This window comes from Bos mutus, chromosome 23 (assembly GCF_027580195.1).
Source record: "Bos mutus isolate GX-2022 chromosome 23, NWIPB_WYAK_1.1, whole genome shotgun sequence".
Lineage (NCBI taxonomy): Eukaryota > Metazoa > Chordata > Mammalia > Artiodactyla > Bovidae > Bos > Bos mutus.
The window spans coordinates 42,298,698-42,311,404 of NC_091639.1; the positions used below are offsets into that span (position 1 = coordinate 42,298,698).

Sequence of the window (12,707 nt, forward strand, 5' to 3'; positions counted from 1 at the left end):
GTGCTGCTTGCTTCCTCTGACTTAAACAGGCTCTCAACCTAACCACTGGACCTGTCTCCTTACGGTTTTCTCTAAGAAAACGCTTCTCTTTCCTTTCTTTCAAGTCCTTGACAGAGGCACACGGACCCAGAAGTGTATCCAGGACAGACGTGTGGGCTCTTAGGGCACAGCCGGGGGCTCCCGGGGCTCACCTGTTGAGGTCCCGCATCATGTAGCCCTGCATCTCGGCCGAAGGGCCCCGCAGCACCATGGGCTGAGGCCGGGGCCGCTCGCTCTGCCGGCTCGGCTGCCTCTGGATGTTGGGGTTCCTCAGAGCCGTGCTGATGTCATTGAGGAGCCGGGGCAGCGGGCCCAGCTTCAGGAGGGCTTCCTGGAAGAGGGAGGCTGTTACCTGGGGGCCTCAGAGTTCAGAAAGGGAAAGGTGTCTGAGCCCAGGAAGTGGCTGTGACGTGTCCGGGATCAGACAGGCAGCAGAATCTGCTCAGGGGATGGTCTCTGGGCCACAGGAGCCTCTGGAGACCTAAGGATCCGCCAAGGGGCCCATGCTGACCTTGCTGAGCTGGGGCAGCACCTCCCACAGCAGGGCGTGCAGCGTGGAGAGCTCTCGGCCCAGGTCGATATAACCCTCAAAGCTACTGCTGTTAGTCAGCGTGTCCAGGTTGGAGATCTCGTACAGGAACTGCTGCATGGAACCCCACTCCAGCTCCAGAAACTCGTTCATGAAGCCCAGAAAGTCCTCCTTTGAGGTAAACCTGGCCAAAGTATCCAGAAGGTACAGGTCACACCCAGAAGGCCCCAACCCACGCCTGACTCTAGGGACTCAGAAGACCCTTCCTGCCAGCCCCACCCGACCCCCGGCCTGAGGCTTCCCTCACTTGGAAAAGTTGGCCAGGTTCTGGATGACCTTGGCGATGAGCGTGAGGGTTCTCGAAGTTTGCTCATCTGGGTACTCCTGCATGAGCCCGAAGAGGCTGGGCGACATGATGGCCGGGCAGAGGAAGCGCAGGAAGAGCGAGGCGCTGATCAGCCGGTCCGCAATGTCCTCTCGGCCCCGCTCTGCACAGCGCAGTCTCCAGGACGCAAACACCTCCTTCAGCTCCCTCGGGAACACGCTGGCGGGGAGGGGCGGGGAGACAGAGAGAAAGAGAGAGAGAGAGAGAGACCGGGACTGAGCCCCAGAGACCCTCAGCTTCCAGGGAACATGCTGAGGGGGGTGTTAGGAGGCGAGGGTGCAGAGGCAGAGGTGAGAGTGACAGGGCGTGAGGGAGGGCGTGGGGGGAGGATGGGGGCTGAGGAGGAAAAGGGCTGCGGCGGGGACAGACGGCGGAAAGCGGGCCGGAGGGGGAGGCGGGGGACAGGGACACACGGGGAGACAGCGCGTGTGCCAGAGAGACGAGGAGAGCAGGAGAAGAGAAGAAGACACCGGGAGAGACAGAGATGGGAGAGAGATGGAGGGTCACTTGAGGTACAGGGAGCTCGGACCCCCCAACTCTTCTGGATTCCAGGGAAATGGGGATGGAGGCACCCCAGGCATGGCCCCAATCCCTGGAACAGCTCAGAGTTCAAACCCCCCCACTCCCAGGCCCTCCTCTGCAATGTCCCATTGACACCTTAAACTTCGAACCATGGAGAGTAGAGCTGAGCGTTGCTCCCACACCTCCAACCTCCGCTGAGTTCCCCCTCTTGACTCCCTGGTTCTGTCAGTTAGGCCACTGGTCGCCCAGCCACCAGCCTCACGGCCTCAGGACCCCCACAGACACAGCCCTTCCTTTCCAATTAGCTGAGGACACCCGGTGATCCTCTCTGCAGAGGGTCCTTACAGCGGCCCCTTTCTACTTTTCCTGCCAGATCCTGACTCAGGATCTGATTTCCATGCCTGACACAATAACAACAGCCCCCAACTAGCCTGGACTTCATCTCCCTATCCAACCGCCTCTGCGCCCATTTCTACTGAAGGCCTAACCTTCACGGTCACGATATTGCACACCGTCACAGGCGTCCCCTGACCTACTGAGAACTCAGGCTCCCTTACTGGGCAGTGAGGCCTTCACACGCTAACTTTCCTCACCCCGTCCCACCACGTGGCCCTCCATTCCCCACTGAAGTGAGCCACACGCTCCACTAAACCACTTCTGCCTGCTGCCCCAGGACCTCTCGCCCTCACGCATAGGTCTGCTCCACAGCCTTCTCCGGAGGCAGCTTCTCAACCCACCATGTTCTATAGGTCAGAACCTGGCCCAATCTTCTAAGCCCATCCCAGGAGCACCTCTCCCATGAAGCTGTCTCTGCTCATCTCCAAGCTCTGCCTTCTCTGACCTTATGTGTGGAGGCGGGATGGAGGGTCCCCTTCTTGGAACTTAACACATACTACACTGCCCCTTGGCTTTCTGCATCTCTGATATCCCGCCCCCTCTGGTGCAGGGCCTCTGAGGGCAGAGGCCAAGCCTCGCAGCTCTCTGTCTGCTCTATACCACTGAGCACAGCACTCTGCCCACAACTGGTTCTTGGGTCTCTTTGAAGATGGACAGATGGATGAACAGATGAACACACGACTCCCCCAACCCTGGCCCCCCAACCCAGAGTTCCCAGTCTCACCAATGGGAGTTGACCACCTTGCACAGGGCCAACTCACAGCACATCCGCAGGTTGGCCTGGTGCTCAGCCAAACTGGATGCCGTGCACTTGATGGGGTCCACCTCACAGTTCTCCTCAGATTCATACAGAGCACGGATGAATTCCCCTGCGGGGTTGGAGGCACAGTGGGGGTCAGTCACACTTTCAAAGGGCAGAGACAACTGGGGTTTGGGGATTCTCAGAATCAGGCTGGAGGCTGGGGACTCTGGGTCTGGAAGCACCGAGCTGAGGCAAGGTGGACTTGGGGTCTGGAGGAGCTGTGTTTGGGGCTGGACCGGGTGTCTGTAGGTTTGGGGAGAAGGCCTGCAGGAGGGCCGTACCGATGGCATCCTTGAGGTATTTCTGACCAATCAGTCTCATGTACTCTTCTATGGCTTTAGTGGCGAGCGTGTTCTCGCGGAATATGAGGTGTTCTCGTTCCATGAACCGGTCCACCTCGGACATGGCCATGTCTGAAAGGAAGTCCTGGAGTCCAGGAAGAGCCAGGGGTCAGCCTCTGTTCAACCCAAGCTCATGAAGACACACATGCCCTCCCCTTACTGTCCCCACAAGCGAGCGCCCATGCCCAGGTCACCTTGTCCTGAGGGCCCAGCACTCACCTTGGCCTTGCCTGTACTCTGCAGGATGTGAACCAGAGCACTGGCGACCTCCTCCTTGCCCTTGACGTTCAGGGCGGGCTCCAATACCGCACATAGCATCCGATAATGGTTGGTGACGTACTCAGCGAACTCCTTATACAGCTCCATGGGCAGTATGCTCATCGTCTGGTAACGCGCTTTCAGCCGCACCGCTGGGCAACCTCCTTTGCCCTTGCCCCCTGAGCCACCCCCAGAGCCCCCTCCCCCACCCGAGCCCCCCATACCCCCAGAGCCCCCGCTGCCCGTCGGCAGGGTCACAGGGTACCACTGCTCTGTGAAGTGGCGCCCGGCCAGAGTGGCCACAGGCACAGTCACCAGGCCGACATAGCCTGCCTTGTCCTTCTTGCGCTTTTTGTCCGAGTCACGGTATAGGTGCAGCCGCAGGGCCCGGACGGCTGGCAGGTTGTTGAACTCGAAGTGCTCACCCCAGAAAACGGTGTCCCCTGAGGCTGAGCGGGGCTTAGAGGTGGTGCGTGCATACAGCATGTCATCCAGGCAGAGCTCACAGTAGTACCGCTCTTGGGAGGCAGCTCCCGGGCCTCTATGATCCACAGCTTCAATACGTTGTCTACCCGGCGGCTGTTGTCCTGGCAGGGTAGGGTGGGTGAAGGGGAAGGGCCAGAGAGCCAGAGACACCAAAAGAGGAGAGACAGTCAAAAACCCAGTCTCTGAGACCAGCAATCACAGAGTTGAGAAGGTGTGTATGGAACTGGACCTTGTCTCCCTCAAATTCGGTCTACTCGGAACCTGGGAATGTGACCTGTTTTGGAAATATGGTCCTTGCAGATAAAATCACATTGACATGTGGTCAATACTGGATTAGGATGGATCCTAAATCCCATGACTGGGGTCTATGTGGAGAGGGAAATTTTGAGACCAGATACACACGGAAAGGAGAAGACCCAGTGAAGATGGAAGTAAAAATTTTGCAGATGGAGCTATAAGTTAAGGGATGCTGGAGACTGCTGGCAATCCCCAGACAGTATGAAGGGGAAGGGGAGGATTCTTCCTAGAGCTTCCAGAGGAGCAAGGCCTTGCCGACACCTTAATTTTTGACTTCTGGTCTCCTGACTACCAGAGAATAAATTTCTGTTATTTGAAGTAGCCTAGTTAGTGGGAGTTTGTTATAGCAGCCAGAGCAAATAGATATAGACTGAGCTCATACATCAGTTGATAGAATTCGTATTGGGAAAAGATTTTTTTTAAGTTATAATAATAAACCCAAAATATTAAGGTGGGATTTGAACAGGAGAACTGAGGAGTCTTTCAAAGACAATCAGAAGTTAATTGAAAAAAAAAAAGGCATAAATGCAAAAGGTGAGAATCTACAGTTAATGCAAAAAGGGCCTGGAGGCTGACAATGACCAGTGAGGTTTCAGTGTGAAAAGAGCCTGGTATCTGGACTCTGCAGCAGGGAAGATTGCAGCATCTTGGGTCTAGGTTTTAAGGAGGACATTGACAAACAAGGGTCTCCAGAGAGGAGCTCACTGGAAGCTGGGACACAGAGAACAGCAGACGGAACTGGGAGCATTTCTCCTGGGAAGAACACAGACTCACAGAATTTTTGAGCCAGAGGAACTTTAGAGATATTCTACTTCAACCCCACTCCTACCAGTTGTACAGAGAAGAAACCATGGTTTCGAGATTCAGCTATGTGACCAATCTGTGTGTGCTACAGAAACACTGCAAGCGGGGCTGGGCGCCCACCTGTCAGGGTATTAGGGGGACATCCCTGCTTGCAGGGAAGATGCACTGGAGGAAATTCCAGAGCCCTGTCAGCTCTCTATCTATGATTTCTATGGAAAGGAAACATCATAAGGCAGAAGAAAACAAAAAGAAACGGGGGGTCTCCTTCTACTCCTCCACCTGCCCCCCTCCCCTCTCGCCAAGGACCCCGGCCCCCTGGACATCACCCTGCCCATGCCATCTGGAGCCCCAGACACGCAGTACCTTGTTGGGCTTCACTGCCCGCTGCAGGTTCTCGATCCATTTGTCCCTTTCAGCGGCAGAACGACAGGCGAAGCATTTTGTTCCTGATGATGTTGTTACCTGAAGAGGGGTGCAGGGTCAGAGGGGCTCTAGAAGAGAGAGGACTCCCAGGGCTGGGATCACCCCACCATCTCTTCCTCCCGGCCCATTCCACCTTCCTCCCAGCCCCAGAGGCTTCTGTTTGCCTGACATCCCACCTCTGCCACCTTCTCCAGGCCTCTCTGCCTCTCCCTCCTGGACCCTGACCCTTGGGCCTGCCCCAGCCCCACACAGCCAGTACCTCAAAACAGAACTCCTGGCCCAGAATGGAGCTGTGCACTGGCTTGATAATGGAGTCTTCATCCAAGTTGAGCTCCAAGGCCTCGGCCGCGCTACTAGGACTCAGCAGGGACTCGTGAGAGTGCGACTCCTTAAAGCTCTGCATCAGCCGGGCCCTGGCAGGGTGGGGGTCCAGGAGGGGGGATCAGGGCCCAGCCTGCTTACAAACCCAGACGGCTGCATCACCAAGCAGGCTCTAGGAGGGACAGAGACCTGGGGAAAGCGCTCCTACACCCACTTCCCACAGACACAGAAACCCAGCCCGTACAGGGAAGGACACAAGGGGTGTGAGACAAAGCCCCTCCCCTCAGTCCACCACCTAAGGGGTTCTGAATACTGGGGACACCCAGAAGTATCTCAAGCCAGAAATGAAAAAAGTAAACAGGTGGGCTTTGGACAGTTCTAGATGGGACTTCTAGGTGATCACCCCCCTAAAAAACCCCACAGCTATGGGAGTCTTGATTCTTGGGAGTCAACAATTACAAGTACGAAGATGTTGGTCTGGGCCTGCCACATAGGTATGACCTAAAAACCACTTAATAAATCCAAGAATGAATGAGGTAAGAGAACACATTTTAGCAAAACTGAGGGAACGAATGAGGGAAAATAGTAAGAAACGCGAGAAGGCTGTGGGCAGAAAACTGAGAGCAGGAGCATGGGTCTGGAAACGAGGACTAGGGAGGAAGAGATGGGGAAAGGAGAAGACGAAGAGGGAAAGGGAAGAGTGGAGACAGGGCGGCAGGAGGTGAGCAGGGGCCCTGCAGCGCGGCTGAGGGCACAGAGGGCAAGCAGGGGGGAACTTGGGAGCACCCCTCAGGAGAGCAGAGGCCCACGCGCTGAGGGGAGTGGAGGCCGGAGTCACAGGACCCAAGCTCTGGGAGCCAGCGAGGGGCTGAGGAGTAGAGAGCAGTGGGGAAGGGAGGGGGAGCTCGGGTGTGGGAGCCTCCGTGGAGCTATTTATAGCAGCCCCGTCATCTTGGGCTCCATTGCCGTCAGCGCGACGCTCCCCCGGCCCCCCGCCCCCGCGGCCAGGAATACCAGGCCCTCACCCCCTGCCGGCCCCAAATCCAGCTCCAAATCCAGCTCCGGGGACACGGAGGGGGAGGGGAAGGTGTGACTCACCTAGCCCAACTCCCTACCTGCCCTGCCTCAGGGGCGGCCAGACGGGGGGAAGGAAGGACAGGTTTCTCCCCTGGGAGGAACCGGGTGAGGGGGGATTCCAAAGAGGGACCCCAAGAAGCAGACCCCAGGAGCCCAGGAGCAAACGACGTTTCCTTCCAGCCCAGCCCTGGCGACGGTGCCCTCTGGCCTGTCTGCGGCCTTCCTCCTCAGGCTCAGTCCGTGATGAACCCTCCAGCCTCCCCCCCCCCCCACTCCCCGTGCTGTGGACCTGCACACCTGTGCTGCCTGCCCTCCTCCACACGCTCCACATGCACCTGCCGCCCCGCCCCACCCCGCCCCCCCTTCCCTGGGACCCTCCACCCAGATCCCCCAGTCCCTCCCAGCCCACCACCCCTTCCCTGTCCTCTCCCGGGCTGTCACTCCATCTCTGTCCTTCTGTGCAGCTCCGTCCATCCCAGCCTGGAGACCATCCTTCCCCAGCCAGGAGAGCCCCTCCTTGGCTTCACCTTCATCCCCTTTCGGCCCGCTCCCGTTCCCCGCCCCCACTCCCCACCTCCTGCTGCCCCTCCATTCTGGCTTCTGCCCCATAACACCTCTCAGTCAATCTGAGGCCATCAAGCTCTGCACTCTGATAGCCCCCACAGAATGGGCAGTGGGCACTCCAGAGCCCCCTACTCTGCATCCAAATCATCCCACCCTGGTCCAGCCCACTTCAGACCCCATACCGGTCATGGTCAGCACTTCGGAAGCGAGGCAGGATCTGGCGGAAGCTGCTGGTCCGGTCAAGTTTGGGTTGTGACTTCGTGCGTTTGATGGAGCTTTTTAGCCTCCGGCTCAGGAAGCCTTGCTGGGTGGGGGGAAATGGGGATAGGGGTGGGCTGGGGTAGGGTCAGTTCCACCTGCTCACTGCTCAGCTGGTAAAGAGCCCCTGGATGAAGGCGGGATGGGGGGAAAGGGAAGTCTCCAGGGTGAGAAAAAGGGCACAGGAGCCCTGCTACCAGTTTGTCTTCCTTTGCTCCCACGGGTGCGAGTGCACACACAAACACACACACACACACCAGCCTAGAGAAGGTGGGAGGGCTGGTCTGAGAAGCAGGGGGGGCAGAGCCAGGAAGGGGGGAACCAAAGAGGTGGGGGGACACACGCACAGATTCTCTCTCCTGCCCCCTTTCTCACAGTCCAGGGGCTCCAGCTGGGACTGGCGGGGAGGGGACCAGCTGAGCCACATCTGGCAGGGCCTTCACTCACCGAGGGCCGGAAGGGTGCGGCGGGGGCGGCCTCCATGCTGTACTGCTTCCCCCCTGGGACACTCTTCCTCCTCGAGCGACCCAAGTGGTATTCTGGAGGGGAGGAGAGGGCCAGCAGGGACGTGGGAGGGGGTCACTGGAGCCCCGGGTCCACCCTGGCCCCAGCATATCAGCCCCCTCCCTCTGCCCCTCAGCTCCAGCCTCACCTACCCCCCGGGAAGCAGCAGGAAGAGCAGCGGCGGCTGAGAGGCTGGCGGCGGGAAGGAGGGGGCAAGGAACCTGAGCCGGAGCCCCCAGAAGGGGACGGGGTGGGGGGCCTCAGGCCCATGACTGGGGTTGGGGCTGGCAGTCAGCAAAGGGGCATGGCTGAGAGCATCAGTTAAACTCCAGGAATAAAGGACACCGAAGAGCCACAGCACCTAGGTTCTTGGTGCCCACACCCCCAGGAAGGGGTCAGCTGGGGGGGAAGTCGGGTTAAAGGTCATGGGCCAGAGGCAGGCTTTCCTCTTCTTTCAACTGGGCACATCTTCCCCCGCGACCCCACTCATGGAAGCCCTGTCTGTCTGGAGGGCCAGGACTGCCTCCCATGACCCCCTCCCTGGCCTGGAGGGGGAGGTCCTGGAAGGGACCTGTGCGGAGTGGAAGCGGAAGCAGCCTGGGGACAGCAAAGGGCAGGGGGGAGGGGAGAAGGGGCTGGCTCCACGTGCACTGCAGATGCAGGGAGTCAGAAGGGAAGGGGGAAGGGGAAGGGGAAAAACGCAGGGGAGCGGGGAGAATGGGCAGTGGGCACTCGGGAGACTCCCAAGTGAGGGCAGGGCGAAGAGGAGGAGGGGAGGTGAACGCGGAGGAAGCTCGGATGGCTCTGAGTCTGGAGGGGTGGCAGCTCGGAGGAGGGAAGCTGAGGCTCTGCTGCCAGGGAATTGAGAGGGGCTGAGGAGCTAGAGGAGAATGAAAGTGGGGGGATGCCAAGCTCGGGCTCCAGCTCCAGAATGGCTGCCCAGGCCTGGGCTCCCCCCTCAGCCCCACAGTCACCACTGCAGCCAATGGGGGGGCAGGTGCTGCATCAGGGGCGGGGCTACCATCTCCACAGCAACAAGAAGCTACAGGCTGGTGGGGGGGACCGGAAGAGCCGCCTGTTAACCCTCTAGCGTCCAAAACAAGGGAGGGCCAGGGCCACAGCCATAGCTTCACTGTCAGCTTCCTGAACTGCAAATCGCCTGCAAATTGCCCAGCTTCCCTATGCCTCTAAAACCCAGGTGTTAGGAGATCTACACACAAAAATGTGGATCCCATGACATGGAAACCCTTGTCAGTCCCTCAGCAACACATGTGTAGAGCACAGAAACATACACTGAGCTATGTCGGGAGGGGGACATATATACATGATAACCACAATACGAAAAATAAAGAGGAATCTAGGTGCTTATGAGACATGCAGAGAATGGTGAGGTGGCGGTGCCACAGGTCCACATCCTGAGGCCCTGGGGCCCACATACCCCACAGGACACATGCTTAGACATATGTGAGCACTGCAGCAGGGGAGTGCATACTTGACCCTGACACTCACGAGAGCTGCTGGTGTGGACCTGGGGCAGTTATGTAGGCAGCACATTACAGAAAAGGACATTTAACCCAGAGACCCACACAGGGCCCCCACACAGAGAGGGCCACTTTAACCTCTAAGACACATGCTTAAGTAAACCAAGATTCTGACTGCATCAAGGTACCCCCATACCCACAAAGCACAAGCATCCTTCATTCACAGGAAAAGTACAACCACAACCATTCTATCTCAGGACAACCCCTTCTTCCCCAGCCCTTTCCTGACTCCAACACAGGAGTCCCTGTGTTGCTACCAGAATAAAGAAAAATCAAGGAACAAATGTATTAACTACCCTTCTGTTACACACTCAACAGTGCATCTAAGGGTTCAGGGTATTTCCTTCCTAAGTCTTTGCTTTTCTCAGGTCTGCTCGCCTCATTCTATGCCAAATAATGCAGTTCAGCCATTATGTTCATATAAAAGATCCTGTAATAAAGGCAGAAAGTCTAACTTCAAATCCACTAAAATTCTGCTTTAGAACTAAAGAATTAACAGAAGGAGAATGGATTTGCTAATTGGTTTGCTTGATTCGTGGAAGTAATATAATCTTACACATATAACTAAGTACTAAGAGGCACAAACTCATTTAAGTCAGACGTACACAGAGACCACATACGCATATGCTTACAAAGACCCTCACTGCCACAATGAAAAAAAACCAGAAACACAGGATATCCTGTTCTTAGTGCTGCATGCAGTGACATGTTCAGAACACATGCCACAGGCCCATGTCCACGCAGAGAGCAAACCTGAAAAGCACACACCGAGATCCTGGGCCTCCGTGTCCCATCCCTGCACGATGTATACACGCATGCACACGCATAACAGCCACCTACACAGACCCGTAACACAGGCATTGTGCACACACCCACACATGTACACACCCTGTATACACACACAATTGCACTCACTCACACACACAGCAAGGGCTTGCATTCCCACCTCTCCAACCTCTCTAATCTTGCCATCACCCACAGAATCTCCCCATATCCTCCAATCGCCCAAACTGCTAACCTTCCCTTTGGCCTTTCTTCCCCGTCACACCCCGCTGGCAGCTCTCAAGGGGAGCCCCGGAGGAAGGCTGCCAAAGCAGGTGGAGGAACAGAGCTGGAGAGGAACGGACACCTCTACTAGCAGGTCCTGCTGTGCCAGGCCTCACTGGGAGCCGGCCTCTAGGATGGCCTCTCCTGAGCCAGCCAAGCCCGATCCTACAGGCCCACACAAGCCCCAGGCCTAGCCGCCACTCTCCTCTCAGCGACCGCTTCATGGGAAGGCCTGACTCTCTTGCCCCTGCGCTGCCCCCCCACTCCCAGGCCCCTTCTCCACCAGCTCCAGCCAGTTCCCCACCTTCTCTCTCCTCTCTTCTCAACCTGACACCACCAAGTCCCACCTGCCCAAATCGTCTTCAGCCATTCCCTCTCCTCGCCAAGCCTCTCTCAGTCCTCCTCTCCCCCAACTCCCCGCTTTTCGTCTTTACCCCACTCTTTCCCTTTTCAGCTAGCTTTCCTATCCTCACTCCCTAACGGAGCAGGGGCTCACACCTGCTAGCCCAAAGGTGTTTCATACATGGTAGGATTCCAAAGAATACACTCACACACACTTACTCTCTCCCCCCACTTGCATACCACCCACATCCAGACACACCCTGGACACCCATGCTGGGACTGACACAGATCCCCAGGCCAATGATGGAACACACATGCAAAGACACACACCTGCCACCAGGGACACAGAAATCCTCCTCATGCAGCCACACATCCCCACACACAGGAGACTGACAGAAGGCGAGCCCCAGCCAGGGACATGCATTCTCAGGGTCAGAGGTGACAGGGACCAGTACGGCCAAGTGCTGCCCCCCAAGCCGGGGCAGCCAGCAAAGCCTTAGGTGGGAAGCAAGCCGAGGGCAGGACAGGTTGCAAAAGGCTGGCTGCACATGTGCACGCGAGGAATGGGCCCCGTGTGCACATGGCACTAACACACAGGAGACACAAGCCTGGACACCGACACACACGCGGACACCAGGGCTGCCGCCTCCACCGAGGGGCTCCAAGACCACCCTACACCGGCCGCCCCCGCGCGCTCCGGAGACTGGTCCTACGAGGCCAGTTTCCGACCCCCCGCCTCCGCTGCCCCCCGCCAGTTACCATAACTCCCCCCACTCGGCAGATGCAGCGAGAACATGCGGAGGGAGCAGCCGCCGCCGCCGCCGCCGCCGCCGCGGCCTCCCCACCCCCGCCCCGCGCCCACGCACACGCGCGCCCCCTCGAGCGCGGCGCCCCCCCACGCGCTCCTCGTCCGCCCGGCCCGCCCTTACCTCGCACCGCCCCCCGGAGGGTCGGGAGGGGGGCTCCCCGGCGGGGGAGGGGCGGGTGTGGCAGGAGAGGGGGCGGCGCGGCCCGGCTCGCGCCGCCCGGCGCGGTGGGGGCGGCGGCGGGGCCCGGGACGGCCGGGACGGCCGCGCGGTGACGGCCGCGGGAACGGCTCCCTCCGCCGCCGCTCCCGCCGCTGCCGCCGTTGCCCGGGCCCCGCCGCCGTTGCTAGGCGACCGCTGCTGCCGTGGCCGCCTCTGTCACGAGCCCCGTCGCCCGGAGACAGAGCGAGAGAGATGCGGGAGGGGGGCAAAGGGACCCCCAAAACCAACCGGGCCTCCCACCATCCCTTCCTGAGCTGGACCCCCCATCGAAACCACGGAGGGAATGAGGGGCGGCGGCTCCACCCAGGAGAGGAGGAGCCCTGAATGCCGATGCCCCTTGAAGGTCCGGCGACCTCTCCTGGGCTCGAGAGTCCACAGCCTCTACACAGACCTCGGACCCAGGCCCCCAGGGTCCCAAAACTTCTAGGTTCCTTGCACATTCTCCACTCCCTTTACACACTCCACGTCCCCCTGAGAACCCCAAACGTTCACCAGCCAGCAACTCTTTCACTAAACACTCCCCCCAAATATATATATCCCTGGACCCCCTCCCAGCCCTTACTGAACTTCCAACACAAACTCCTCCACACACCATCCCCAGTTCCAAACATACATGAGTGCCCTCCTCCCTAACACACAAGAGACCCACACGAGAGACCCCAGACCCTGAGGAGTGACAGTAAGAAGATAGAAGGGGAATATGTGGGCAGAGACGCCCACCACCAGATATATAACAAACATGC

General features: G+C 58.5%; 1 protein-coding gene across 1 annotated transcript in view; it reads right to left on the bottom strand.

The window, feature by feature from the left end:
* Positions 1-12,707, bottom strand: part of SYNGAP1 (synaptic Ras GTPase activating protein 1) — a 30,015-nt gene that overhangs the window by 10,294 nt on the left and 7,014 nt on the right. Inside the window, 11 exon segments of the mRNA XM_070360767.1 lie at positions 192-370; positions 551-752; positions 876-1,112; positions 2,596-2,740; positions 2,955-3,099; positions 3,234-3,790; positions 3,793-3,859; positions 5,223-5,321; positions 5,542-5,695; positions 7,427-7,548; positions 7,950-8,041. Of these exon segments, the coding sequence (XP_070216868.1) occupies positions 192-370; positions 551-752; positions 876-1,112; positions 2,596-2,740; positions 2,955-3,099; positions 3,234-3,790; positions 3,793-3,859; positions 5,223-5,321; positions 5,542-5,695; positions 7,427-7,548; positions 7,950-8,041 (1,999 nt within the window).